Source organism: Trachemys scripta, chromosome 2 (assembly GCF_013100865.1).
Source record: "Trachemys scripta elegans isolate TJP31775 chromosome 2, CAS_Tse_1.0, whole genome shotgun sequence".
NCBI lineage: Eukaryota > Metazoa > Chordata > Testudines > Emydidae > Trachemys > Trachemys scripta.
In genome coordinates, this window is record NC_048299.1 from 171,099,074 (window position 1) to 171,125,706 (window position 26,633).

The 26,633-nt window shown below is 38.9% G+C and overlaps 1 protein-coding gene across 1 annotated transcript in view; it reads right to left on the minus strand.

Moving 5' to 3' along the window:
- Nucleotides 1-26,633, minus strand: part of OFCC1 (orofacial cleft 1 candidate 1) — a 249,983-nt gene that overhangs the window by 130,484 nt on the left and 92,866 nt on the right. The window contains exons 15-17 of the mRNA XM_034759559.1: nucleotides 24,255-24,343; nucleotides 23,576-23,668; nucleotides 19,798-19,937 (exon numbers count right to left, since the gene is read on the minus strand). Of these exons, the coding sequence (XP_034615450.1) occupies nucleotides 19,798-19,937; nucleotides 23,576-23,668; nucleotides 24,255-24,343 (322 nt within the window). The remainder of the gene's footprint in view (nucleotides 1-19,797; nucleotides 19,938-23,575; nucleotides 23,669-24,254; nucleotides 24,344-26,633) is intronic.

A 26,633-nucleotide genomic window follows, 5' to 3' on the forward strand; every position in this document is an offset into this window, starting at 1 on the left:
CGGCCCTGCCTGGAGGATTCATAGCAGGACCAATGCTGTTTAAAATATTTATCAACCAGTCTGGAAAAGGCAAAGGAACCAGGAGACATTGAATGAAATTGTAAGGTGAGAAATACAAAACTAGCGCTGTGAAGAATTTTCTGATGAAACATTTTTGTCCAAAAATGCTGATTCATCAAAACTGAAAAGGGACAGTTTCAACTAATTTTACCCAAAAAAGCTTTTAAATTGTCAAAATGTTTCATTTTTGACACTTTCTACAAGAAAAATCTGGTTTCCTAGGCCAGAATGACTTTGTGTTTTGAGATTTAAGCTAAATATAGTAAAAAAAATATTTAAAATGGTAAAAATAAAAAATATCAGGATTATCAAAATGAAACTTTTGATAGACTTAAGCTAATTATTTTTTTCCTGTTTGTGAAACTTTTTGAGATTTCAACTTTCCTTTCCAATTTGGGTTGGGAAATTTTTCAATATTTAAAAAAATTTCATGGAATAGGAAAACCTTTTTCCACCCAACTCTAATAAAAACTAATAAAAGGAAATAGACTGTGGGATTCATTGCCACAGGATGTTGTTGCACCCAAGTACTTAGCAAAATTAAAAGAGGGATTGGACATTTAAATGGATAAAGAAAAATATCCAGAGTTACAATAACAGTTCATGCTAGCAACAATTTTGAAATGAATATAACACTTCATGCTTCAGATTTTAAGAGAGTTTTTAAATTTTAAGGATCAGGATAAGACTTTTGTGAAGAGCAGATTATACCACATCTTCCTATTGCAGGGTTTGCTGCACCTTCCTCTGAAGTAGCTGGGTCTGTTCACCGTTGCAGGCAGGATATTGGACTAGATGGATCACAGGTGTAATCCACTACGGCAACTCCTATGCACCTAGTCTTTCCTCCCACCACCTCCTGAGAATGGTAATTCTGTTAGGTTCTTGATAAATCTGAAGTATTGTACTATTTATATATTGCTATAAATATAACTGCTTTACAGCCACAAAAGGTGGTACCTCCCTGCCCTGACGAGCGTATAATTGAAGGACATGACCCTTCAAATGCTTAAAACCAGGCACAGTGCTCAATACTGTGAGTAGTAACCATTAATTTAACTGAAGGAACTTTGTGGCAGTTAATAAGACTTCTCATGGCTGTAAGTGCGTAGGGATCTGATGGAAAGGCTCAATTGACTTCAGTAAGCTTTGAAGCCTTATGCCTGGTGGAAAGGGTTAACAGCATCAGATCCTCAAGGCAACAAATCAGGGCTGGTTTGGGGCGGGCAAGCAGGGCAGTTGCCTTGGGCATCTTCTTCCAGGAGGCACTCTGCTGCTTGGCTGTTTGTTTATTTATCACTTGGCCACTCCGGGGTGGGGGGGGGGTGAGGGGTAGGGTGGCCATTATGTAACCCATGCCTGCTTGGTGTGGCACTCTGTCCCCCGCTAGTGGTGGCTAAACCAGCTAGAGATTGATGAACCTGTTACAACCTCGGCTAAGAAACCATGTGGCTTTAAGCTCATGCATTAAGCTCCAGAGGTCCCAGATTTGATCCTGGCTGCCACCAACTGGGGTCTGCTGGCATTACAATTCCACAACATGTTTTCCATCCTGACCGCCAAAAATGACTAAGACTGCTCCTGTTGCAAACGCAAGAGCTTCCCTAACTAGGAACTGGAAGAAGACTCTAGTCACAAAATTTCCCTGGAGGTCTAGAGGCTCATATCTGAATCCTCACCTTTAGACCTCTAGGAATGTTTTGAGACTATTGAAGAGGTATTTGGTTGAGCTATAAATGCCATTTAAAGCTGGAGGCTCCCTTTTTTCTCTAAGACCATGTGTGATGTATGAATTACTATGATTTTTCTTTTTAATCTTAAATAAAGCTTATATATTCAGTTGTTAAGAGTAACTGAGTTGACAGTTGTGTGCAGTGATAATAATATTATGATTGCTAGACTGTATAATTGTTTTTGTCAGGTCTCACAGCATTTCATTACGGTGTGCCTGCTTACATGTGCCTGCCAGAATTTATCCCTAAATTCTTGTCAGATTCTCGTATATAAATCAGCATTGAAGTTACTGGAGCTACATTGATTTATCTCACCTAAAGATCTGGCTTTATTAAATGGGAATACATTGATTATTATAATTGTCTCTTTTCCAGTAGCATCAAAGGACCATAAGCAGGACTTCCCACTGTAATAGCAGGGTGACCAGATGTCCCGATTTTATAGGGACAGTCCCGATTTTTGGGTCTTTTTCTTATATAGGCTCCTATTACCCCTCCACCCCCTGTCCCGATTTTTCACATTTGCTGTCTGGTCACCCTATGTAATAGACACAGTAGAAACAAATGAAACAAAGAAAAGCTATGTCCCAGAGAGCTCACAATCTAGAATTTAGACTGCACAACAGGGGAATAAACAGACAAATGGGTGTAGAAAGATGAGGTAAGGGTAAAACTGAGTGTGTTTGGGCTAGTAATCACAGTGGTCTCAGCAGTCATGTGTGGCTACCAGTCTAACTAGTTCCAGACAGGAGCTATTTGTAGACATTATAGCAAAGGTAGTTTTTCCTAGGAGAGAGTAAAAGAGGAGAAGATGGTGACTTTGCACATTCTGATAGGAAGTTTCCCCCCAGGTATAAGGGGTGGTATGTAAGAAATCATAAAGGTGCTAGTGGGAAAAATAGATAAGTGAGCAATCAAGGTCTGCATTGTTGGTAAAGCGATGGTATGGGTTGACATTGTAATAAGAAATTCTACTTGAAAGATAGAGCAGGGCTAAATGGCGGGTGGCTTTAAAGGTGAATATGGCAGATTGCAGTATGGCAGATGCCTCCTTATAATAGCAAGCTAATTTTACTGTCAGTAGATGTTATATTTTACAGATGTGCATCTTATGATGTGACTGGGGAGAAGATAGGTTGGCATAAAAATCTGGGGCAGATCCTCAGCTGGTGTAAATTGCCATAGTTGAGAATCTGCCTCATTGTATTAATAAGATTTTATCCATTCAGAGACCCAGTTTAGTAAAGGATTTAGGCTCAGATTTTTAAAAGGTATTTATGCATTGCAAAGCCTAACTGGCTTAGGAGCCTAAGTCTCATTGACTTTTACATTGACAATGAGATTTAGGTAGATATCTATGTCACTTTTGAAAATGAGACTTAGGCTAATGGCTAAATACCTTTAAAAATCTGGGGTTTATGCACATGCTGAAGTTGATGAGACTTAAGTATGTGATTAAGTACTTCGCTGAATCATGAAAGTAAATGATGTTACAAAATTCATTGATTTTGCTTTTTAACATATGAAATCACAATCATGTATTTTCAATTTGGTATTTTACTTTATACTTCATTAAAGCTTTCTATTCTTTCAAAATGGGTAATATGATACAAATTAAACCTTTATTTTTCCCCTTTGATAAAATACCACCCCGATTAACGTTCTTTGACTTTGATTGGAAGAATGACCAAATTTCATTTAAAATAAAATGCAGGAAATGTCTTTATCACAGAGGAATGAGGCTTGGGTGTATTACTCTAAGTTAATTTTCCTGTAACATTAGTAAACAGTTTAATCCATGATGTCATAAGTACTGCTATTCTCTCCAGTCTCCCCCCATTTAATGAAAATCAGTGAACCAAATGCTACAAGGCACTACTGGTGGCATGACAAATTTCAAGCCAATAAGTCTTGCAGTTGCCATGATGTAAGCGCTGAAACTTGGCATTTGGCATTCAGAACTAGATAACCTTACTATAGTAACTACATTCACTGTATCTACAAGGGGAATGAATAAATCAACAATAATTGAACTACTAAAAGTGTCTAATTTCCAGCATAGTGCTTCAAGCAACAACTGAAATTAAAAAACTGTTAAAACACAGCTACATACCCATACAATCTTGTCATGAATGCACTGAAGCAAAGGTTAACAAAAAAGAATGAATATGCATTCTCAGCTGAAAGTAACATTCCTTGATATACAGTAGCGATGAACTGTATAAATGTCAGGTCCCACATGAGTTTCATGGAGCTTTACACGTCAAGTATCAGGAATATCTTGCAGTTTCTGAAACGTCACTTAAACTAGGAAACATCTACATTTGTTTTGTGTGGACTATGCGCTGACTACCCATATTTTGGAACCTGTCCGTGTTCATGCTTGCAGTGACCCATAGACCACTGAGACACAGAAAGGGCCTGATCCCAAGCCCACTGGAGTCAATGGAAAGTCAATGGCTTTGGGTCAGGCCTAAAATGGGGTGCCTCTTTGTTGCCACTTTATAGATAAGGCCTTTACTATCCTTATAGTTAGAATGTTTTTTCTAATATCTAGGCTTGGTCTACACTGCCACTTAAGTGAATGTAAGTTATGTCACTCAGCAGTCTGAAAAAATAACCCCCCTAAGCAACATAGCTTACATTGACCTAACACAGTGTCTACACCGAGCTATGTCAGCGGGAGACGCTCTGCCACCAACTGAGCTTTCGCCTCTTGGGGAGGTGGAGTACTGAAGCTAATGGGAGAGTGCTTGGCCATTGACTTATTGTGTCTTCACCAGACCCACTAAATTGATGCTGTTGCATCAATCACAGCAGCACTGATTTAGCATGCCAGTGTAGACAAGCCCCTAACCTAAATCTCCCTTACTGCAGATTAAGCTATTACTTCTTGTCCTACCTTTTGGAGTTAAAATGCTGATAGTCAACTGAGTAGAGGGGGAAAACCCATGAATTTGGGGATACCTGAAGTCATCATCAGTAGCTCTATTTATCAAATGTTAAACACAAATAGATGAAGGCAAGGAAGGGCAACACAGCTGTGGTGCTTATGTTGATAGCCATGTCCAATCAAGGTGAGGACTGCTGCCAATTATCTCAAGTGTTTGTATGTGAAAATACAAAGACAGAAGAATAAACCCCTACACACCATAGGTGAGGTTTTCCCAAGTGAAAAAAATAGATCTGTCTTGCATCTTTCACCACTTCATTTGCCCTCTGCCACTAATCCATCTCCCTGGAATTTATTCTAACATCTCCAATCTCTGAGCAACATCAAACACCGAACATTTTAAATAAATAAATAACCCTGTCAGAGAGAAGTTTCTTCTCTTTTGGTATTTTCCCCTTGGTATGCTGCACAGGTGCCTATTTTAAGGTCCAAAACCTCCTCATCCTGCAAGGCTAGAAATGGGAGCCTTAGGCCAGTTGAAAGGGAAGCCTAGCAGTTTTCCAGTGGGACACACAATACTTGCTTCTCAGCTGTGGAAGGTCCTGACATATCAGACTCTACAGACATGATATTGAGGCCAAGAACTTACTGAAATACAAAACAGGATTTGACGTTTATATGGATAATGAGAACATACTAGGTAGTTTAAAAATATGAGAAGGGAGACTAGAAGAGAGAGGTGCTTTCTAAGTCCTCAATTTAGAAAAAAAAATCCCATTTCTAGGCAGAGCACGTAAGCTTGTACTTAACTTTAAACAAGTATTTAAGCATGAAGTAATGGGCCTAATCTGCCGTAAGGAAGATTTAGGTTTGGTATCAGGAAAAACTTTCAAATTATAAGGATGGTTAAGCTCTGGAATAGGCTTCCAAGGGAGGTTGTGAAATTCCCATCATCGGAGGTTTTTAAGAACAGGTTGGACAAACACCTGTCAGGGATGGTCTAGGTTTACTTGGTCCTGCCGCAGCACAAGAAGCTGGATTTGATGGCTTCTTGAGGTCCCTTCCAGCCCTGAATTTCTACGATTCTAAACCCCATTGAAGTCAGACCTAAAAAAACAGAATCCATATATGGCTTTATTAGTCAAAGCCAATTCCTTGAATGTCTGTCTATTAGAGACGCAGGCAGACAAAGATGTTTTTTTCCCCCAGAATTTTACTCATTTGTGAGCTGAACTAGTGCTCTTCTGTCCCAAACACTCATACAAATATCTTTGTAAAAGCTGAGGCCTGTGGTATGGTGCTTTGAAATGGAAACGATTCCAAGTTTGAAATGCTATAACGTACCAGACAAACAGAAACAAAAGAAGGCCCAGATAGCACTTTTCAACTGAAATGCCAAAGCAAATAAAATTAGGCAGTCACCCCCCTTTAAAATAGTACACACGATTGCTAAGGGTGGTATTGTTTCCTTTATGTAAAGCAAACTTCAAAGGGAACAGTAATTTTTGGATTAACAGGCAAACAATGCATAACAAATTACATCAGTAGCTAGTTAAAAGCTCTGTAAAATGGTTTGCCCTGTATAGCCGGGTAATGGGACTAATGAAGCACTAGGACATTCAAATACTTCCTCTCTCCCCACCTCCACCCCCGCACGCACACACTATTACCTAGATTGAAGTATTAAAGATCAGAGAGGGCATTTCTGTAAGCACAAGAGAGAGGCACAGTGTTCCAAACTACTGCAGGAAAGAATGGCTGAACTAGGAGCTTTATTCCTACAAGTTTTCTCAAACTAAATCCTATAAAGCAAACTCTCTGGAATGTTTCAATCATTTCCCTTCAGTGGAAGACTAAAATCAAAACTGGGATAGATCTAGGTACCAACACTAGACGCTTTCAGGCCTGCAGTACACCAGAGAGCTCCCTACTCTCTTTGAGAATCAGCGAGAGATTGTAATTCACACCTTCATAACATTTATGCATGGCTACTGCAAATCGCAGCATATGGGACTTGCTGTTAAATAAAAAGTTTATTCAGAATTTAGCAACCAGGCTTTCCAAATAAATTGTTTAGGTTTGGTTCTGAGCACAAAGGTCAGGCAGCCCAACTCTCACCTGCATCTCATCACCGGCATATTTTCAACTCCAATGCCACCCCAGATCAGCTCACTTGTTTGTGGCCATATTGTGCTACCACTGAAGTCTAAGGCAACATACCCAGGGTGAAATCCTGGCCCCAGTGAAGTCAATGGGAATTTTGTCACTGACTTCACTGGAGCCAGGATGTCATACCCAGTTATATGAGTGGGAAAATATTAAGCCCTTTGAACCCATCCCCAAACTCTGGGTGACAGAAGACGGATGGCTGCATCTTATTCTTCCTGCATTTCTCTTCCTGCATTTCAAGTATCAACCTCCAGAGCACAAGGATTTTGGGGGGGAAATGCTTCTGCGTGGTACACCTTGCTGAGTGCTCTTGGCAACCAGTGTCGCCCACTATTGAAATCCAATCGTAGCAGATGAAAAATGTTCTGGTAGCTATTGCAGGACAAAGCAAGCTCTCAGTCACCTCTACATTAGAGGGTAGATGCTTTTCACGGCTACAAACTATTTTCAGGAAACCGCTGGGGATGACAGTTACCAGAATTATGGCCCTGATGACTAAATATTCACAAACCAGATACATCAAATACAGTAGCCACTTAAGCTTCCCTGTCAATGCATTTCATTGCTGACCTGGAGACCGCATCTCTAGCAAAGAGAAGATACTTTAAACTCTAGTTCATTCCTCTGCTCCCTCATGCCTGGACTATGTAACCCTCCTTGAGTCCCTGCCTCTCACCTTTCCCTTCTCCAATTCACCCAACATGCTGCAGCTAAAATAATCTTCCTTTCCCTTCACTTGAAGCACACCACTTACATCCCTTTACTGGCTTCCCATCTTTCTCCAAGCCAAGTTCAAACACCTGAGCTCATCCTCACCTTCAAGTTATCCCATGAGTCTGCACCTACCTATTTCTCAGCCCACATTTCCACTTAGCTTTGCCTATTGCTCCGTATCCTGTCCCCAGTCCTCCCGCTTTGTCTTCTTCACTCACTTGTACATTTTGTTCCTGTTTTTCCCCATGCTTCCCTCCTTGCACATGAAATGGCTTCCCCTCTTCCATTGCTCCACCTCAGCCTTTTGCTTCAGCTCCCCCGTCTAATTCTACTTTTTCCACTTAGCTGTCCAATCTCCATTCCAACACCACCTGCTTTTGCTCAGCTGTTCAGCCAGCACCTACACACATACTGGAGCAAAATACATACACAACAAACTACATGATCTTTATATCTTCTAACCTTCTTCCTTCCCTTCTGCCCAATCTACCATCACTATTGTCTGTTCTTGTCATTCACAGATATATCTAACTTATACTAGATAGCTAGAGACGGGGTTGATGCTGATTTATACTTCTGTTTTGCCACGTGTCGCTGTATAAATTATATTAATGTATCTATGGAGATATTTTACTCTGATAGATCCAGAACTATCCCATAAGGCTCTTTAGCTAATTATCCATTTTGCTACAGGCTACAGCAGAAAGAGTTGGAGAATTTACTAAAATCAAGACATTTTACCTACAGATGCTTTTACACCACAGTAGTGACAGGTAAAAAGCAGCAATCATATTTTCCCCCTGCACTATACTAAATAGGATCCAAACGAGGGTACTTATTTTGGTACTAATGGACATGGATAACTCCAACTTCTTTAATGTTTATCAGTAGTGCTCTGAAGATGGGAAGGTGGGCAATGTAATGGACTTCCTATTTTTTATTCATTAGTGATGACCGCATGGTGTACTTAGAGTGTGCTTCTCTTCACTTGTCATCAGTAATGTCATATTTTCTAGCTCATGGAAATAAAATATAATATGAACATGCATATACCATTACAAGCAAATACATCTTTCCGTCCCATGCTGTATAGAAAGCATGAGTCTAAGTCCCCTGCTCCACACAAAATCTGAGTAAAGCAGGCTTTGTATGGCGAATACAAGTAGGCAAGAAAGATAGCTCCATTTTGTGGAGGATTTTGATATTTCAAAATTTGGTTTAATTTTGGTTTGGACTGAAAACCAAAAATTTCAAAATTCTCTGCAACAGGGAAAGCCCTAGGGTCCATGACTAAGGGACAGTCTGGCTGTGAAGCTGCCCCAGAACTACATACATTGGAAGCCTGGACTGCCCAGGAGCTGCAGGCCTGGAAGACTGTGAGAGAATTTCAGACCAGCTCCAGTGGAGACAGAGGAGGCACCTAGGAGTCTATCACTCCCACAGACCTGCAGCACATCCCTTTCACTGCTCTTACTTCAATACATATGGTTAAATGGCAACTGCATGAGTCCCTGCTACACAATCAACATATCAGAGGGGTAGCCGTGTTAGTCTGGATCTGTAAAAAGCAACATGCGTCTGACGAAGTGGGCATTCACCCACGAAAGCTTATGCTCCAATACATCTGTTAGTCTTAAAGGTGCCACAGGACCCTCTGTTGCTTTTTACAATCAACATAGTCATAGAAACAGTGACCTGGCACTTGCCTAACCTGTCTCAGTGTTCTTTTCTGGGTCAGTACATTCAGAGTCAGCATGGAGAACACCTCCCCAGTACAGTCTCTGTGGCTGTTCCTTCTTCCCCTTCTGCCTAAAGGAACTCTATGTCAGAAAGGGCCTTATGGGGACCTTCTATCAATGGTTTAATTTCCACCATGGATGCACACACAGGTTCTGATTTTCCACTGTTTAGGACAGTTTTATGGTAGTGGGATTCCAAACCTGTGAGAGGGGAAAATATGCAACACCCAAATGTTGCATGTTTCAATGTGTAAGTAATGTTATTCACAAGCATAAGCATAGGCAGGATTGGTCCTTATAAGACCCTAGAAATTTGCAATACTAACTGTACTCCAGTCTATCTAGTGCCATACCAAATTTAGGCCAAACTGACTGTGCATCTTGACTTCGGAGAACTTTGAAAAACTGCCCTTTAAACAGACAGCCCTGGGTGCAGTTCCCACCGTCCAATGATACATATTTTCAGCCCTATATTTTTTGTTCATTTACTATTTCTCCAGTAGTTCAGATTGATTCTGACTTTGAGCCATTCCTGTATTAAAGATTGCCTTCTTTTTAGTCCCAATTTAGGCAACACAAATTCTGAAAAAAATATATATATCTAAATGAGTGGATTGTGGAATGAATGGCCACCTAATGGCATAGCCTTGTAAAGATGAACATGGCTCAAGACACTATCTCCTGGAGGCATAAATGTGTGAGATTGAAAGAATTTACAGTGCCTGAAGCTCAAAATTAAATCCTTCAATTGTTTCCTCAGCACTGTTTGGAAATTAATACAGCTGAGCATTGTATTATCTAATGTACTGGTCATCTGAGATTTAGAATCTAATAAATTCCATATTGCCCATGTCCAAGTTTATGCCCTTTTATCACTTAAATTATACATCTTGAATTTGGACAGACTGGTAATCTAGCAACTCCTGGATATCTAAACCTTATCTCTGGTGTCATGTTAGCTTTCCAGACAGTTGGCTAAATTAATTTTGGTCAGTTTGGTCTTCATTTCCCGAACTGCATTATCATGATATACACATTGGGCCTGATTCACCACTCTCATTTAAACCAGTTTTACACAACTCTTTATTTATACCAGCATGAGAGGATATTCAGGCTCACAGATGTACAAAATGTATTGTACTGTGCCCATTTTCTGAATTATACTAATGATAAGTGGTATCAAATGGCTTCAGAAAATCATAGGGAATAGAAGAGATTCCATGCTGTATTTAATCATTTGTCCACAGTGCTGAAAGTCTTGAGAGTAGAAAAAGCAGAAAAATATAAAATATAGTAAGCAACAACCTAATAGAAATATGTACCAGTCTCACAAGAACTGTCTATCTGCAAGGACTTCAGATCTGCAATCTAAAGACACAACACAAATTAAGGGTCCAATTCTGCTTCCATTAACATAAGGAGCAAAACTCCCTTTGTCTTCAATGGCAGTAGCATTGGACCTATTGCAAATGCTATTACATCACAAACATATTTTACCTTACTTAGGGCAGGTTTACATTATGGGGCTAAGTCGACATAAGTTACGCAACTCCAGCTACATGAATAACGTAGCTGGAGTTGACGTACCTTAGGTCGATTTATTGCAGTGTCTACACCACGCTGGGTTGACAGGAGAAACTCTCCCATTGACTTACCTTATGCTTCTCATTCAGGTGGAGTACCGGAGTCTACAGGTGAGCGATCGACGGTCGATTTAACGGGCCTTCACTAGACCTGCTAAATCGATCTCCAGTGGATCGATTGCTGTGCAGCGATCCCCTGGTAAGTGGAGATATGCCCTTAGACTCATAGACTTTGAGGTCAGAAGGGACCATCATGATCATCTAGTCTGACCTCCTGCACATTGCAGGCCACAGAACCTCACCCACCCAGTTCTGTAATAGACCCTAACCTCTGTCTGACTTACTGAAGTCCTCAAATCATGATTTAAAGACTTCCAGTTACAGAGAATCCACCATTTACACTAGTTTAAACCTGCAAGTGACCCATGCTCCATGCTGCAGAGGAAGGCAACCCCTCCCACCTAGGTCTCTGCCAGTCTGACCCAGGGAAAATTCTTTCCCGACCCCAAATATGGTGATCAGTTAGACCCTGAGCATGTGGGCGAGATCCACCAGCAAGACACCTGGGAAAGAATTCTCTGTAGTAACTCAGAACCCTCCCCATCTAGTGTCCCATCACCAGCCATTGGAGATATTTGCTGCTAGCAGTCGCAGATCAGCTACATGCAATTGAAGGCAGTCTCATCACACCTCTCCCTTCATAAATGTATCAAGCTCAGTCTTGAAGCCAGTTAGATTTTTTGGCTCCACTAATCCCTTTGGAAGACTGTTCCAGAACTTCACTCCTCTGGTGGTTTGAAACCTTTGTTTAATTTCAAGACTAAACTTGTTGATGGCCAGTTTATATCCATTTGTTCTTGGGTCCTTAACTTAAATAACTCCTCTCCCTCCCTGTTATTTATCCCTCTGATGTATTTATAGAGAGCAATCATCTCTCTCCTCAGTCTTCTTTTTGTTAGGCTAAACAAGCCAAGCTCTTTGAGTCTCCGCTCATAAGGAAGGTTTTCCATTCCTCTGATCATCCTAGGGCTCTTTTCTCTGCACCTGTTCTAGTTTGAATTCATCTTTCTTAAACATGGGAAACCAGAACTGCACACAGTATTCCAGATGAGGTCTGACCAGTGCCTTGTATAATGGTACTAATGCTTCCCTGTCTCTACTGGAAATACTTCGCCTTATGCATCCTAGGACTGCATTATCCTTTTTCATAGCCGCATCATATTGGCAGCTCATAGTCATCCTGTGATCAACCAATACATGCAGGTCTTTCTCCTCCATCACTTCAATCTGATTCGTTCCCAGCTTATAGCAAAAATTCTTGTTGTTAGTCCCTAAAATATTATTAAAGATGAAAAAATCTCCAATGATTTAATACAACTGATTACTATATTTTTCAAGTAGGTGACGCATGTTACCTTGAACTTTTCTTTCAAGAAAAATATTTATTCTAGGTTATAATTAACCAATCCAATGGGATGATTAAAAAAAAGTTAAATTACCTTATCATAAACCAATATTAGCAACTACACAACCTGTCTTCCTTCACCCCTTACCCCCCCCCCCACAAAAAATAATAAGGAAGTTTTCCTCTTAAGGAAAAAAAGGCGACTATCCACTCTTGTTGATAGTATATGAAGCAGTTCCTAACAGGACTGTGATAAAAAAATGGTAAAAATTGACCTTTACTTTTAAGTAAATGTTACATATTCAAATAAAAGTTTGCATTTATGAGCAGTCACACAATACTTTTTTATTTTAATAAAATCTTAAGAAGAGCTCATGGGAGAAACTTTTTAAACAAGCAACATTAATTTCAAACTTTTTGAACACTCAGACAAGGATTTTACTCCAACGTATAATTCATCATCCTCCTTACTTGGTGTAAAATCAATCTGTTTGCTTTCTGTGACATAAACAACAAGCAGTTTCACAGGAATGAGGCAAACCATATGTGAAGGTGTTTTAGAAAGCACAACAGGGAATACACCAAGCAAAGAAGCATCTGCATTCATTTCAATGTCAAATCACATGTGTGTTATAAAAGGAAAGTTTATTGTTTTTATTTAAAAACAACTTTACCATGTTTTGCTGTTTATAGTTAACTCTTACTTTCCCTGAGCTCGCCCTTTGAGTTAGACCCACAAATCAGCAGGTGAAATGACAAAGGCTGTAATTTAAAGCTAAAGCCTGCTCTGATTTACACCTCCTGAACTCCACTGATTTCAGTGGCATACGGATATAAATCAAGGTAGAATTTAGCCCTTCCTAATCTCTCTGCACAGGGTAACATTGATTTGTTCTCAGTCTCATGTTCTTGTCTGAGAATCTGAATTTACTAGGCAATATGATAAAAATATTGCAACTAGTTTGTACCCGTGGTACAGAGGCAACTTTAAACACAAGATTGCTATGCAGCATACTATTTCTCCATGAAGGCTAGGATCATTTAATTTTAGAGAAGTTAGCTAGATTTGGTTCAACATATGTTAGGATTTGGAAAAAATTTCTTTTCTAATATTATTTAATCTGATCAGGAGCTATAGCTGCATTGCTAACAATCTAATTGCTTTGATTAGAAGCCATATATGATAGGTACATTTATCCTAGTACATAATATTAATCTTAAACAGTTGTGTTTATTGAGGGGCTGTTGATGGCATAAGCTGCCAATTAATTATGTAGGCTCACAACTCATATCAAAGATTCGTAGAATTTCAGAGTTTAAATATTTTTATAAGTTAAAATACATATAATTTTAAAAAATAAATGAATTAGTCATCATTTGTTCATATCAACAATCTATACACAAATGAAAAACAAAGACAAATAGTATGCAGTGAAAGGATTTATTATACCATATTTATTATTCACCTCTAGAGATGTGGGCTCACAGTGCCAAAGAAGAAAAATTGTGGGGAACATTTTTTATAGTGATGGTCAAACTTTATGTGTTTCACTTGCTTATTTGGTCTGCAGAACTGGGTTGGAAAACTTTTGTGTCTAAGCTCTCATGAGATTTCTGGAATTTCCTACTTCTAGATGAACCAGAAATACCATGGGAACAGATATTTTCCTCAGCATTTTGGCCCTTCTGATCCAGTTAGTAAACTAGAATTGTAGAGATGGGACTATTAAAAGCAGTTGAGTTAAAAAATGTTGAGGGACAGATTCTTATTTTACTTCACCTAGTTTGCCCAACTGTATTTTTGAAGCTTCCAAAATTTCATGGATTCAGAATTTACTCAGAGAAGTAAAAGACCCCAAGAATCTACTATCCCACCCAGGATTTTGAATATCTCCTGATGTCTAATTCCTCCAGTTAGATACTGGGAAATATTCATATGCTTCTATGGGTAGGTCCACACTACTCGCCCGATTTGGCGGGTAGAGATCGATCTTCTGGGATCGATGTATCGCATCTCATCTGGACGCGATAAATCGATCCCAGAAGCGCTCCCCCATCGACTGCAGTACTCCTGCTCGCCGAGAGGAGGAAACGCTGTCAACGGGGGAGCTTGCCTGCACCGCGTGGACCCGCAGTAAGTAAACTTAGTTCGATCTAGGAAACGTCGACTTCAGCTATGCTATTCTCGTAGCTGAAGTTGCGTTTCCTAGATCGATCCCCCGCCACAGTGTGGACCAGCCCTAAGAGGTAATTGGGCATTGGGTTCTATGAATGTGAGTCCTTTAACTGAAAGAACGAAAGAGAAAAGACTCAAAGATATGAGGGTTTGGAGAGAGATTCTAGGGTCTCATCTCTGCACCGATGCCTACAAAACACTCATCAATGGTTAGGCAGCTGGTGTGCCTCAATTTCTGCTAGTTATGCTAACCGTACTCATATCCCTTTTATCTTGTGCTTTCCGTGTTTGTATCCATTGGTTGTTTTCATCATACAGTTAGGCCTTGTTCCTGTAATTCTCTGTGACTGAACAAAACCACATTCGTTTCAGCAAAGCTATGCATAGCCACAGCGGTGCATCCCCATACAGTGTTTTCAGGATCTATGCCTTAGACTATAAACTCTTTGGGGCAGGGACAATCTTTTTCTCATCTGTGCGTATAGTGCCTAGCACAATGGGGCCTAATTAGGTCTCCAAACACAGCGGCAATATTAATAATAATAGAAAGGGATACACAGACAGAAACACACTGATAGCAGTGAGAAAAAAAATCACAGAGAAGTTCCAATTATTTATCTTTCCTCCTCCAACCTCTTTTTTTTAGCAACACCTACACGGAGAGACAGAGAGAGAGACAGAGGTAGGGAGAGTATACTGTAAAGTTTAAACTTGTTACATTTCAACTGTTAGTTTATAATTAATACAGTGCAACTTTGAAGACTGTTGGTAGTACAGTATTTTATGATAAATACATTTTATGGGATATTTTTAAAGAGGGTTTTGTAAAAAAGCTTCCCCAATAAATGATTTACCAGCTCCAATAAAAGATCAAGGAAATTGCTCAGATTGCATCTCAGAGCATCTAAAACTCTGAAGTTTATGGAGGTCCAAGCAGCCCCTAGACCTACAGCCCTATTAATTTTTTTTGTGGTAGCTAATTATCTTGTGTTACATTTTTTAAAGGGTAGCAAACCCTAAGAGAGAAAAAGGTCTGGAAGCAGACAAAGGAGAACGATGTTCTTTGATAAACAGTATGAGAAAAGAAGAGAGAATGAAAGGAGAGAGAGAGAAAAGAAGAAGAGAAAAAGACAAAAAGAGGCAGAAACCTATTGAAAGGTCATCTGTGGTGGAAAGTGTATCAGAGAAATTGAAACAAAATGGCATCTGATGTTTGTTCAGTTAGTTAATGGAAACTGAATTCACTCTCAATTTGAGAAAGAAGATAAACTAAAAGGTTTAGCTCAAGATGCTAAATCCAATATATGTCCATTTTAGGAAGAGATTTGTTTTCCTACTCTCTTTATTTTCTACAGTGATGACATTTCACCAGCACTGAATCAGAAAGTAAAGGAATTACACAGGCAAGGATCTCCCAATTTGACTTTGTTCCACCTCATGGAACTTTCAAATAAAAATAAATAAATACTGGTGTTTACTGTAAATAAGATGACAGAGACAGCGTAACCAAATGGCACATTAATATAATGAAATATCAAGAGTGATTATCTCCACGTGAGGAAGAATTGCACAGCCACCATTAAGCATGAAATCATTTTGAAATAATTGTTTCCTAGCATCTACAAAATAAGGCCCCTCCTGCAATTGGCTGTTCTTAGGTACCCTTCTTCACCTGCCTGGAACCCCACTGAAGTCAGACGTGTGCCCACATGCAGTTAATTACATGATCTGGGAATATAAGTTTACTAAAACCTTACCATGAAAAGAGAAAGAAAAATGTAGGGGAAGGGCCACAATCTGCCCCTAGACCGCAATTCAACAAGGCAAATAATGCACGCCTAACTTTAAGCTAATGAATATTCCCATTGATTATTTACAAAAAGAACAGGAGTACTTGTGGCACCTTAGAGACTAACAAATTTATTAGAGCATAAGCTTTCGTGGGCTACAGCACACTTCTTCGGATACCCTTTCCGGTATAGGGTGGTATTTATGTGACCATAGCTTATTAGCACAGTAGTGTCCAGGAAATGGACCGCTTGTGTGGATTGATCTAGGCTGAGGTTTAAGGTGGGATGGAAATTATTGAAATCATGGTGGAATTCCTCAAGGGCTTCTTTTCCATGGGTCCAGATGATGAAGATGTCATCAATGTGTTCTAGTACCGGAAACCTACTGACCGCTACACTTACCTACATGCCTCCAGCTTCCATCCAGGACACACCACACGATCCATTGTCTACAGCCAAGCTCTAAGATATAACCGCATTTGCTCCAATCCCTCAGACAGAGACAAGTACCTACAAGATCTCTATCAAGCATTCTTAAAACTACAATACCCACCTGCTGAAGTGAAAAAAAAGTTTAACAGAGCCAAACGAGTACCCAGAAGTCACCTACAAGGCAGGCCCAACAAAGAAAATAACAGAACACCACTAGCTGTCACCTTCAGCCCCCAACTAAAACCTCTCCAGCACATCATCAAAGATCTACAACCGATCCTGAAAGATGATCCCTCACTCCCACAGATATTGGGAGACAGACCTGTCCTCGCTTACAGACAACCCCCCAACCTAAAGCAAAAACTCACCAGCAACCACACATCACTGAACAAAAACACTGACCCAGGAACCTATCCTTGTAACAAAGCCTGATGCCAACTCTGTCCACATATCTATTCAAGTGACGTCATCATAGAACCTAATCACATCAGTCATACCATCAGGGGCTCATTCACCTGCATATCTACCAATGTGATATATACCATCATGTGCAAGCAATGCCCCTCTGCCATGTACATTGGCCAAACTGGACAGTCTCTATGTAAAAGAATTAATGGACACAAATCTGATATCAGGAATCATAATACTCAAAAAACAGTGGGAGAACACTTTAACCTGTCTGGTCATTCAATGACAGACCTGCGGGTGGCTATCTTACAACAGAAAAACTTCAAAAACAGACTCCAACGAGAGACTGCTGAGCTGGAATTGATATGAGAACTAGCTACAATCAACTCAGGATTGAATAAGGACTGGGAATGGCTGAGCCATTACAAACATTGAATCTATCTCCCCTTGTAAGTATTCTCACACTTCTTATCAAACTGTCTGTACTGGGCTATCTTGATTATCACTTCAAAAGTTTTTTTTCTCTTACTTAATTGGCTTCTCAGAGTTGGTAAGACAACTCCCACCTGTTCATGCTCTCTGTATGTGTGTATATATATCTCCTCAATATATGTTCCATTCTATATGCATCCGAAGAAGTGGGCTGTAGCCCACGAAAGCTTAAGCTCTAATAAATTTGTTAGTCTCTAAGGTGCCACAAGTACTCCTGTTCTTTTTGCGGATACAGACTAACACGGCTGCTACTCTGAAACCTATCATTGATTATTTAAGTACCTCACCGAATCAGAGCCTTAATCTTTAAAGTCCTCACTGGGCCCAGATTACAGAAGGGATGCCAATAACCATGATTTTCCAAGACTACTGTTCACTTCTGGAGCATTGGAATTTGCTAGGGTTTTTTCAGTAAAGAAAGAGAAAAACGGGTACTTTCAATTTGAATGATATTTTGTTCTTTCAAAAGTCAATATTGCTTAGATATTGATTACCAGCACTGTCTGGATCTATGAAATTCTGTAAGACATAGATAGATAGTAGAGTTTAGGATGGGAAATGATGCAGACTTTTTTAACTAATTGGAAAATTGAGGTAGGTAGGATATAATATTGGGATTTAGCAAGGATGTTGTGGGGTTAACATTGCAACTCCGACAGCTGCGCTTTAAGAGAAAATCCTTGGGGTCTCTAATAGCCACAAATGGCCAGAATCATATTTTTATGGCCCTTTTAAAAGACAACACTTCCAGCAGCATTATGAGACAGTCTTTAATGATATGATCACACACTATTTTTTCCAGAGGACCCCCTGCCTCATTCAGTGCTTCACTGCTCTGGGGGTGATCCAGGGTTGCGTGAAGGAGACTGTTGTCTGGAGGACTCCTTCATTTGCTGCTTCATGAGGCAGGGGACTACCGGAAAAGAAAGGATGGTCTCGTGGTAATGGTAGTTGAATGTCGCTCTGAAGTATGGGATTCTATCCCTGCCTCTATCAGTGTTCCTATGTAATTCTGGAAAAGTCACTTAAACCAAACTTTTCACAAGAGGTCACTCATTGTGTGTTCCTTATTTTGTGGGTGCCTGACTTGAAATCCAGATCTGCGGAAGTATTGAGCTCTGCTTTGAACACATAAAGCATTGTACAGAGCTGTGATAGGAAGATAGAAATTCCATTTCAAAAAGATTTTGAGATTTTAGTATTTGCCTTTGTTCTGATTAGGAACAACCCCCCCAAATTTTGAACTTCTCCGCAAGAGAAAATTTTTAAAAAATTGTTTCTGATGGATTGAAATGTTTTGTTTTGAGTTTGCCTTTTTTATTATATATTATGTTTCATAGTATACCTTTATTTTATCATATAGAATAAATAAAAGGTCATAGAGAAAAGTAACTTCAAAACAAAAAACTGAAACATTTTGCTTTGAAAATGTCATAGTGAGATGTTTTTTTTTTCCAGCTTACCTCCGAAATGAATTTTCAGCAACATTTAAACAATTTTGTGAAGGTTTTCAACTTTAACAAAATTGCAGTGACTGACAGAAAATGGTTCCATCAATGTTTTTTCCAACAAGCACTTATGCTATATATTGGCAAGTGTTCTAAAAAAAAAAAATCAGGTCCCAGCCTCTCAAATTGGGCACCCAAAATTAGTGGAAACTTTTTATCTTCATCCCTCTGTACCTCAGATCCCCATCTGTAAAATGGGAATAACAATACTCCTCACCTCACAGAGGTGTTGTGAAAATTAAATAATTAATGTTTGTGAAGCACTCAGATATTGGTATGATGAGTGCCTACAGAAAACCCCACAAGCAAATTAATAATTCTGTCTACAGAGCGGGATTTGAATAGTGTTTAGTAAATAAGGCCTGGAGATATGCACTGAGCAGAAAACAAAATATTAAATGAGCACTGCCCATCCTGTGCACTGAATGAGACAGGGATCCTATGTAAAATATATAATGTGCTCATGGAAAGAAAGACTGTATCATAATGCTTACGCACAAGGGGATTGAATTAAGATTACACCGCAACTTTAACACTGGCATTTGCTAACTTTTAAGGGCTTGAATTTGCAAACGTGTTCTGTTAACATAGTTCTTTGTGTGTAATGTATATACATGTGCTATGTATACTATTTTACATAAGCAAACAAAAAATAAGTTCTAGATATAAGGCTAGTAGAAGCTTAGGTTACTTACCACACAGAGAATCTATACTTCTCTAATTCGTCCAGATAAAAAGCATTCGGTGAAGATGCTTCCCCTTCTCCTGCTGCTACACTGGTTCCAGGACTTGATTTGCCTTGACATTGTTGGTCAATTGGATCACTTTGATTCATCTTTAAAATAAAAGATTAATAAATAAAACATTAAATAGCTGCAACAAAAAAGAAAGCATAAACCTTGTTTCAATTGCCTCTTTAAATTATTACACATATTCAGAATAATCAGGACATAAAAGATTATATCAAAGTAATATGAAGGCTGTAACACATACTGACAAAAGCCAATAAATACAAAGTTAGAATTGCCATTTCCACCTTAACGTTAACTTCTATCAGTGGGCCTGATCCCTCGCTGTATTACACTGGTGTAAACCTGGAGTGAAGCAGTGGTGACTCAGGCCCAACATGCTTACCGTATTATCCAAGAAACTGGTACACATCCATTATTAAGCCCAATTCTGCTATAGAACCCAGAGAATGATGCAACCTGCTTCTGTCTTCCAACTGCCCTGTTCTGCTGTCCTGTGAAGAAGTGGATTGGGCCACAGTTCATATTTCCTCACCATTCCCATTCCCTTTGGGAGTGCTAGGAGGGATCCCTTGTATGCGGCCCACATTCTCTCCCTATGTTTTTAGTTCTGAAGGGCTGAGGACTGGGGGAAAAATCCATTGGACTAAGAGACTTAAGGAGCTTGACCAATTTAGCTCACCAAAATGAAGATCAAGAGGTGAGTTCATTATGGTGTATCAGTACCTTCATGGGGATAAAATACCAGGCACTAAGGGGTCTTTAATACAGCACAGAAAGCATAACAAAAACACATGGCTGGAAGTTAAGTTAAAGCCAGAGAAATTCACTTAGAAATTTTATTTCTAATAGTGAAGGTGATTACCCGTTGGAACAAACTACCAAGGAAAGTGGGGGACTCTCCATCTCTTGAGAACTTCAAATCAAGCTTGGACACCTTTCTGGAAGACATGCTTTTTGTCAAACACAAGTTATTGGGCTCAGTACAGGAGTAACTGGATGAAATTCTATGGCCTAGGTTATACAGGAAGTCAGACTAGATGATCAGGTCTTTTCTGACCTTAAAAATCTATGAATCTATGAACACAGTAATTAACTAGAAATCGTATTTTCTTTTATAGACCTTGGAGGCCTCAGTGGGAGTTTTGCTGGCATAGGACTGCAGTATTGGGCCCAGTAAGATCACCATGTATTTTGCTAAATATACTAATACAGAAAATTATTACTACCCTTTTTACTCAATAAGCTATTATGGTCTAACAGGCAAATCTGTTTAAAATTTGATTGCATAGACTGCAGCTATCTTTTGCAGTTTAGTTTAGAACTCATTGACATAGCTGACTGAAACTCAGATCCATGTCAATGGTATGCTAAACATGGATATAGATAAAAATCATTATGATATTTTCAGTGGTCAGTTGAAATACTGCCGTAGAACATGGCTGCAAAGATGGTTTAATATGAATTTGTATATTTAAGGTATGGTAGAAGTGGGTTTCATACTCAAAGATGCCTTTAAACATTAATATCATACAACCATGGAATAGTGTTGTGGACTAGCTAGGCATATCACTGCAAGAACTCAGTCCCTAAAAACAGTTTGAGATTTCATAAAAGGTTGTGTGGGCAAAGTATGTGAGTTGCACTGACATAGTTTCTGTGACGTTACTCCTTGGGAAAACTAAATCAAAAATACATTACTTAAGATACAAACCAAAAAGGCATTAAAAAGTATTACACATGCATTTCATTGGCCTATATTTGATCATTCACAAACATAACTCAAAACTAAACATTAATTCAATGGCCTGATGATGGGCATGCATTTAATTTCTCACAAAGATCATATGACGAAGATGGCTGTGTCCTTAATGACCATCACTTAATAATGTAATTGTATGCCACACCATGGTGATAACAACATAAAATAAGGTGCTACCATTGCTCTTCACTCTCACCCAGAGCAGATTCTATGTACATATGTAGCCCAGCTGCTTCCGAAAAACATTCCTTCTACTAATGTAACCTTTTCTATTGTCCACAATAAATGTTCGTTTTAAAAACAATAATGACAACAACAGAACACAGTGTAAGAAATAGGCAAATTTGTCAAATATTTTTCTTAAAGATGAAAAAAAGTAGGAAAAGAGTAGACCTGTTAACAAATAATGAACTGTGTAAAAATTGCTGATGCAATGATTGTCAAGAAAATTCAATTAGGAATTTATTTTAGGACAAAATTCTATTACCAGGCTCTGAAATGGGCTCAGATAACAAAATTCAGACCCTGCATCTTGATTTCAAACATCACAATTAATTGGGGGTGGGGGCAGAGGGGGGTTGGATCCAGACGTTTTCACTGAATCCATTACGAAAAAAGGGATCATTTAAAAATTTTAAAACCAGATTTCAAATGCCCAATAATTCATGTCAACATTGCTCTATACAGAAACCCCTTCTGTGCTCCAGTACCCTAACATAGGTCCTAATTCAGCCAGGAACTTAACCACATTCATAAGCACAGTCATCCTATTGAAGTCAATGGGACTACTCAATACTAAATTATCCAGGTGCTTAAGTACTTTGCTGAAATGGGGCCACTATGAGGTAGGGGTTTGGAGCCAGCCACTGGTGAGGTTACTATAACACCATGACTCTCTTTTTAAAGGGAGCTGGTTATTATGGGGTTGGACCCAGCCCAGATAGTTAACACTTCCCTTCAGTCTGTCACCCCAAGAGCTATGCAGCTTTGCCCTTGGGACCTGGCCCTCCATTTCTAAAATGGCTCTTGTGGTTGTTGCTCTGCTTGTTTCATGCCTTCCTCGCCTCCCTAAAGGGGACAAATTGCTTGAAAACTCAGTGATTTGAAACGGGGGGGGATTTTCCGTTCTTTCCTCAATTTCTTCTCACGGGGAGGGAGATGGATGGGGGGAAGATTATATGGATTTGGATTTTTTTCAATGCTCAATGTTATTGTACTGTTAGCAAATCCACCTTTAAAATGCTGCTGTTCTGGAAGCATTAATAATATGTTATCTCTGTTTTTGAAACTGTATGAAGCAGAGGAACAAATTATTCTGAGTACTGTTTATACATGATCAATTATTTCCCCCATGGGACATTAAACGCATTAAAAATATTTTATAGTAAATCTAGCCCAGGGTAATTTAGCATGGACACATTCTCTGAACTACAAATGTCAATACTCAGGAATGACAGACATGTGGGAAGCCCCACTGGTATATTCTGCCCTGAGACTATGCATGTGAGACTCGTGTGTGGTTTCATGGCAATGTGTGCCCATGTGTTTAAATGGCATTGTGCCTATTCACAAGTTGATCAGATCCTTGGCCAAGCAATTAGAAAATGACAGTGTCAGCATGTCTGATACCACAGGTGCTCTTTCTTTCAGAGGGATCCCCTCTTATCTGACAGTATGGTTGTTTTCCCTTATTCGTGCCTTTGGACACTTGCATGCAAAGAAAGAGGGACTTGAAACTTATGGATACAAAATAAGACAAAAATGCCTGGTACACACTTTATGAGGTGTCAAGATGAATGCACATGAAAGTACAACTCTCAGGCCCTTTGTATGAAGATAAAACATGTGGAAGACATTGACACTCAGGGACTACCTCAGTGACAAAGAAATTAATTCAGAAGAGACCAGAACACATGGCCCTAGAAGAGGGCAAACACCCATAAGGCAGAATCTTGATCAAACCTTAAAAGAGGAAGGTTTCAAAAAGAGTAAAATGGTGATCCCTGGAATAAAAGGAGGAGAACTCTTTTGCATCTGTTCCTCTCTTGAACTGACCTGTTTAGATCAGATATGAATAAAGTCAAATTAAAGTAAAGGGAGACAGTGTTGTCTAGTGGATAGATCACAGCACTGGAACTCAGGCAAACCTGTGTTCCATTCCCACTGGCCTCTTGGGTGATAAGTCATTTCACCCTGTGCCTCAGTTTTCCCCATAAGAATTCCACTGATCATATGGGTGTTGTGGTAGCTATAGTCTGATCCACAACAATAACTTAAAAAAAAATTATCCTCTGCAGAGAACAGGTAGAAGCTGAAGTAACTAGAGCCAATAACTTGTAACAGCAGAGCAAAATCAGCAAAGAAAATAAAAATCTAATACTACTTCAAAGAGGGGAAGGTAACTTATACACTGATTGATTTAGCCAGTCTTTAGCAGCTCAGGAAAAGGTGTGTTCTGAGCCATAAAGGTTTACTGGCATATTGGAATATCAGCTGCTTTCCTTTCCCTTGTGCACAGGAAAACCTACTTAGAAGACCAAAATACCTATTACCTGTATCAGCAAATGTTTTCTGATAAACTTTATTTAGTAATAAGAGAATGGTATGTGCACCTTAAAGAAGAGCATAACATTGTCCTTACCTTGTAAGAGATACCTTGGTCTTCTTTCATTGGGACCAAATCATAATATTTATGTGAACCACTTGAGATAACTTGACAAGGATAACTTCCTGTAAGCAAAAAACCACATATATCATTTCATATAAGAAAAAGTCCTGAAATGGAGGGGAACTAGTTAGCATGCTAGCCCAGAACCTAGGCAACCCATGTTCAATTCCATGCTCCACCACAGACTTCCTGTGTAACCTTGGGCAAGTCACTTGACCACTCTGTGCCTCAATTCCCCATGTGTAAAATGGGGATAAAAGGGGGAGAAGCTTCCCTTCTCAGTGGGGCATTGTGAGGATAAATGCATTGAACAGTGTGATACTATGGTAACAGGGGCCATATAAGTACCTTGGATAGCTAAAAATAAAGGACACAAGTACAATAATAGTGCAGGAAACTTTAAATAACACCAGATTTATTTCTTCAGTATAAAGAATGTTGGTTACTTTGTTGTGTAAACCATGGGCTCAATTCTGCTACCTGCTGAGTGCCACTGAAAGTAGATCCAAAGCGCCAGCATTCACGTAACAACAGTTGCTTAGCATCACTGCTAAAGGGCTTGAATGTAACATGGTGGCATATGCAGTGACCAGCGATGTGAACAAAAATCTCCAACCACATTACTCTGAGCACTGGTGAGAAGGGGAGAAGTTAGGGGTGAAACTGGAAAGACACAACACAACCAGGGCAGACAAATGATATGCTTAGTTATTATTTTTACATTTTTTCAGTTACTCCTATTGTCAACCAGTAGTGGCTAGTCAAGTGTGTTTGAGAGCTCAGTGTATACATACGCTGCACTTACATAGTAATTTATTTGCACATGCAGATGTACGTGTGTTTGTGTGTGTATAGAGTTTTATATATTTACACACACCCACAGAGCTCATGATGTATATGATCAGATCCACGTATTGTAAATTGTCATAGTTCCACTGAAGTCACCTATGACAACTTACATCCATTAAGAACCTGTCCCATAGTGTGTTTGTGTGTACCATCTATATCATGATATAGTGTATGTGTGTGTATGTATGTTCATAGTTTGTGTGTATGTACATACATACACACACACAAACTATGAACATACATACACACACATACACTATATCATGATATAGATGGTATATTATGAGTACTCTGCATATATTACACACACATATAAACATAAACTAAAAGTGTATATGGGGGATGATAATATATATTTCCAGACTACACACTTGGAATTATTGTTTTTTTCTTTGTTGTGCTAATGTTTTAATTTGCCATATTTTAATGGTTTACCAAATGAACTTTGCAGAAATAATTAACATTTTGTCAATGTTCTTTGGAGAAATATGAAGAAAAAAAGGAAGTAATTACTTTTGCATAAAAACAGCCAGAAAATAGCAAAATAAAGAAAACAATAATATTAAAAAATTAAAACTTGGAGTTGGAACCAACTCAAAATTGTTGTTTAGTCATGTCTCGTGCCTGTTGTATTTTATTTGTGAGGCTTTGAAATTCCATTCTTCTCTTTATTTTCTGTACCAGTGAGCTCATTATTTTAACCTAAGATAGATTCCTCTGAACAATTTTTGCTAAGTAAAAACACAGTGTAATTCTTCAGTGGCTGAAACAGTGAGAAGCAGCTCAAATTAAAGATCAAGAAAATGCAAAGAAAAAAAATTGTATAAAAATAAATAAATAAAGGGAAAGACGGCAAAATGCTTGCAATTAGACAGGATGAAAAATCTAAAAAGAAATTAAATTTAGTTGTAATACATTTCCCATTCTTTTCTTCATGAAAATTACAACTGAAGTGTTTTTTTTTCCTGTAATTTAAATGTTAAGCTGCCAGATGTGTGTCTCATGCTTGAAGAGTCGAAGCTTTGCATTATTTAGCATATTAAGATTCACAGAATTTAAAAAAGGGCTCCTTTGTTGCCTGGAGGTTCTAATTAAGTAAACCTTAGCCTGGTACATTTAAAACTTGCAATACAAGAGATTTTGCTTCCTTTTTTTTTTTCTGCAGCCAAGTCAAATCAATATAATAAATATGGAAAATACTTAAGATGATATAATTTTTCTTTGGCTTGAGGAATTAAATCTATCTATTATTTTAAGAAGTTTTTAATAGAGGCCAGCAATCAGAAAGACATCTAAAGGCTCCAGTCTACTTTTTAATCATAGAAGTTGTTCTTAGTTACTGGAGGGAAATGTGTCTTATAAAAACTGAGCTATGTAAAAAAAATTCTTCCACGCACAAACAAAGTAGCTCCAAGAAGGAAACAACAAGAATTGCACAGCTCTTCTTTATTAAACTGCATTTTGCTTTTTTATAACACTTTATAATTGACCACAAAAACACTA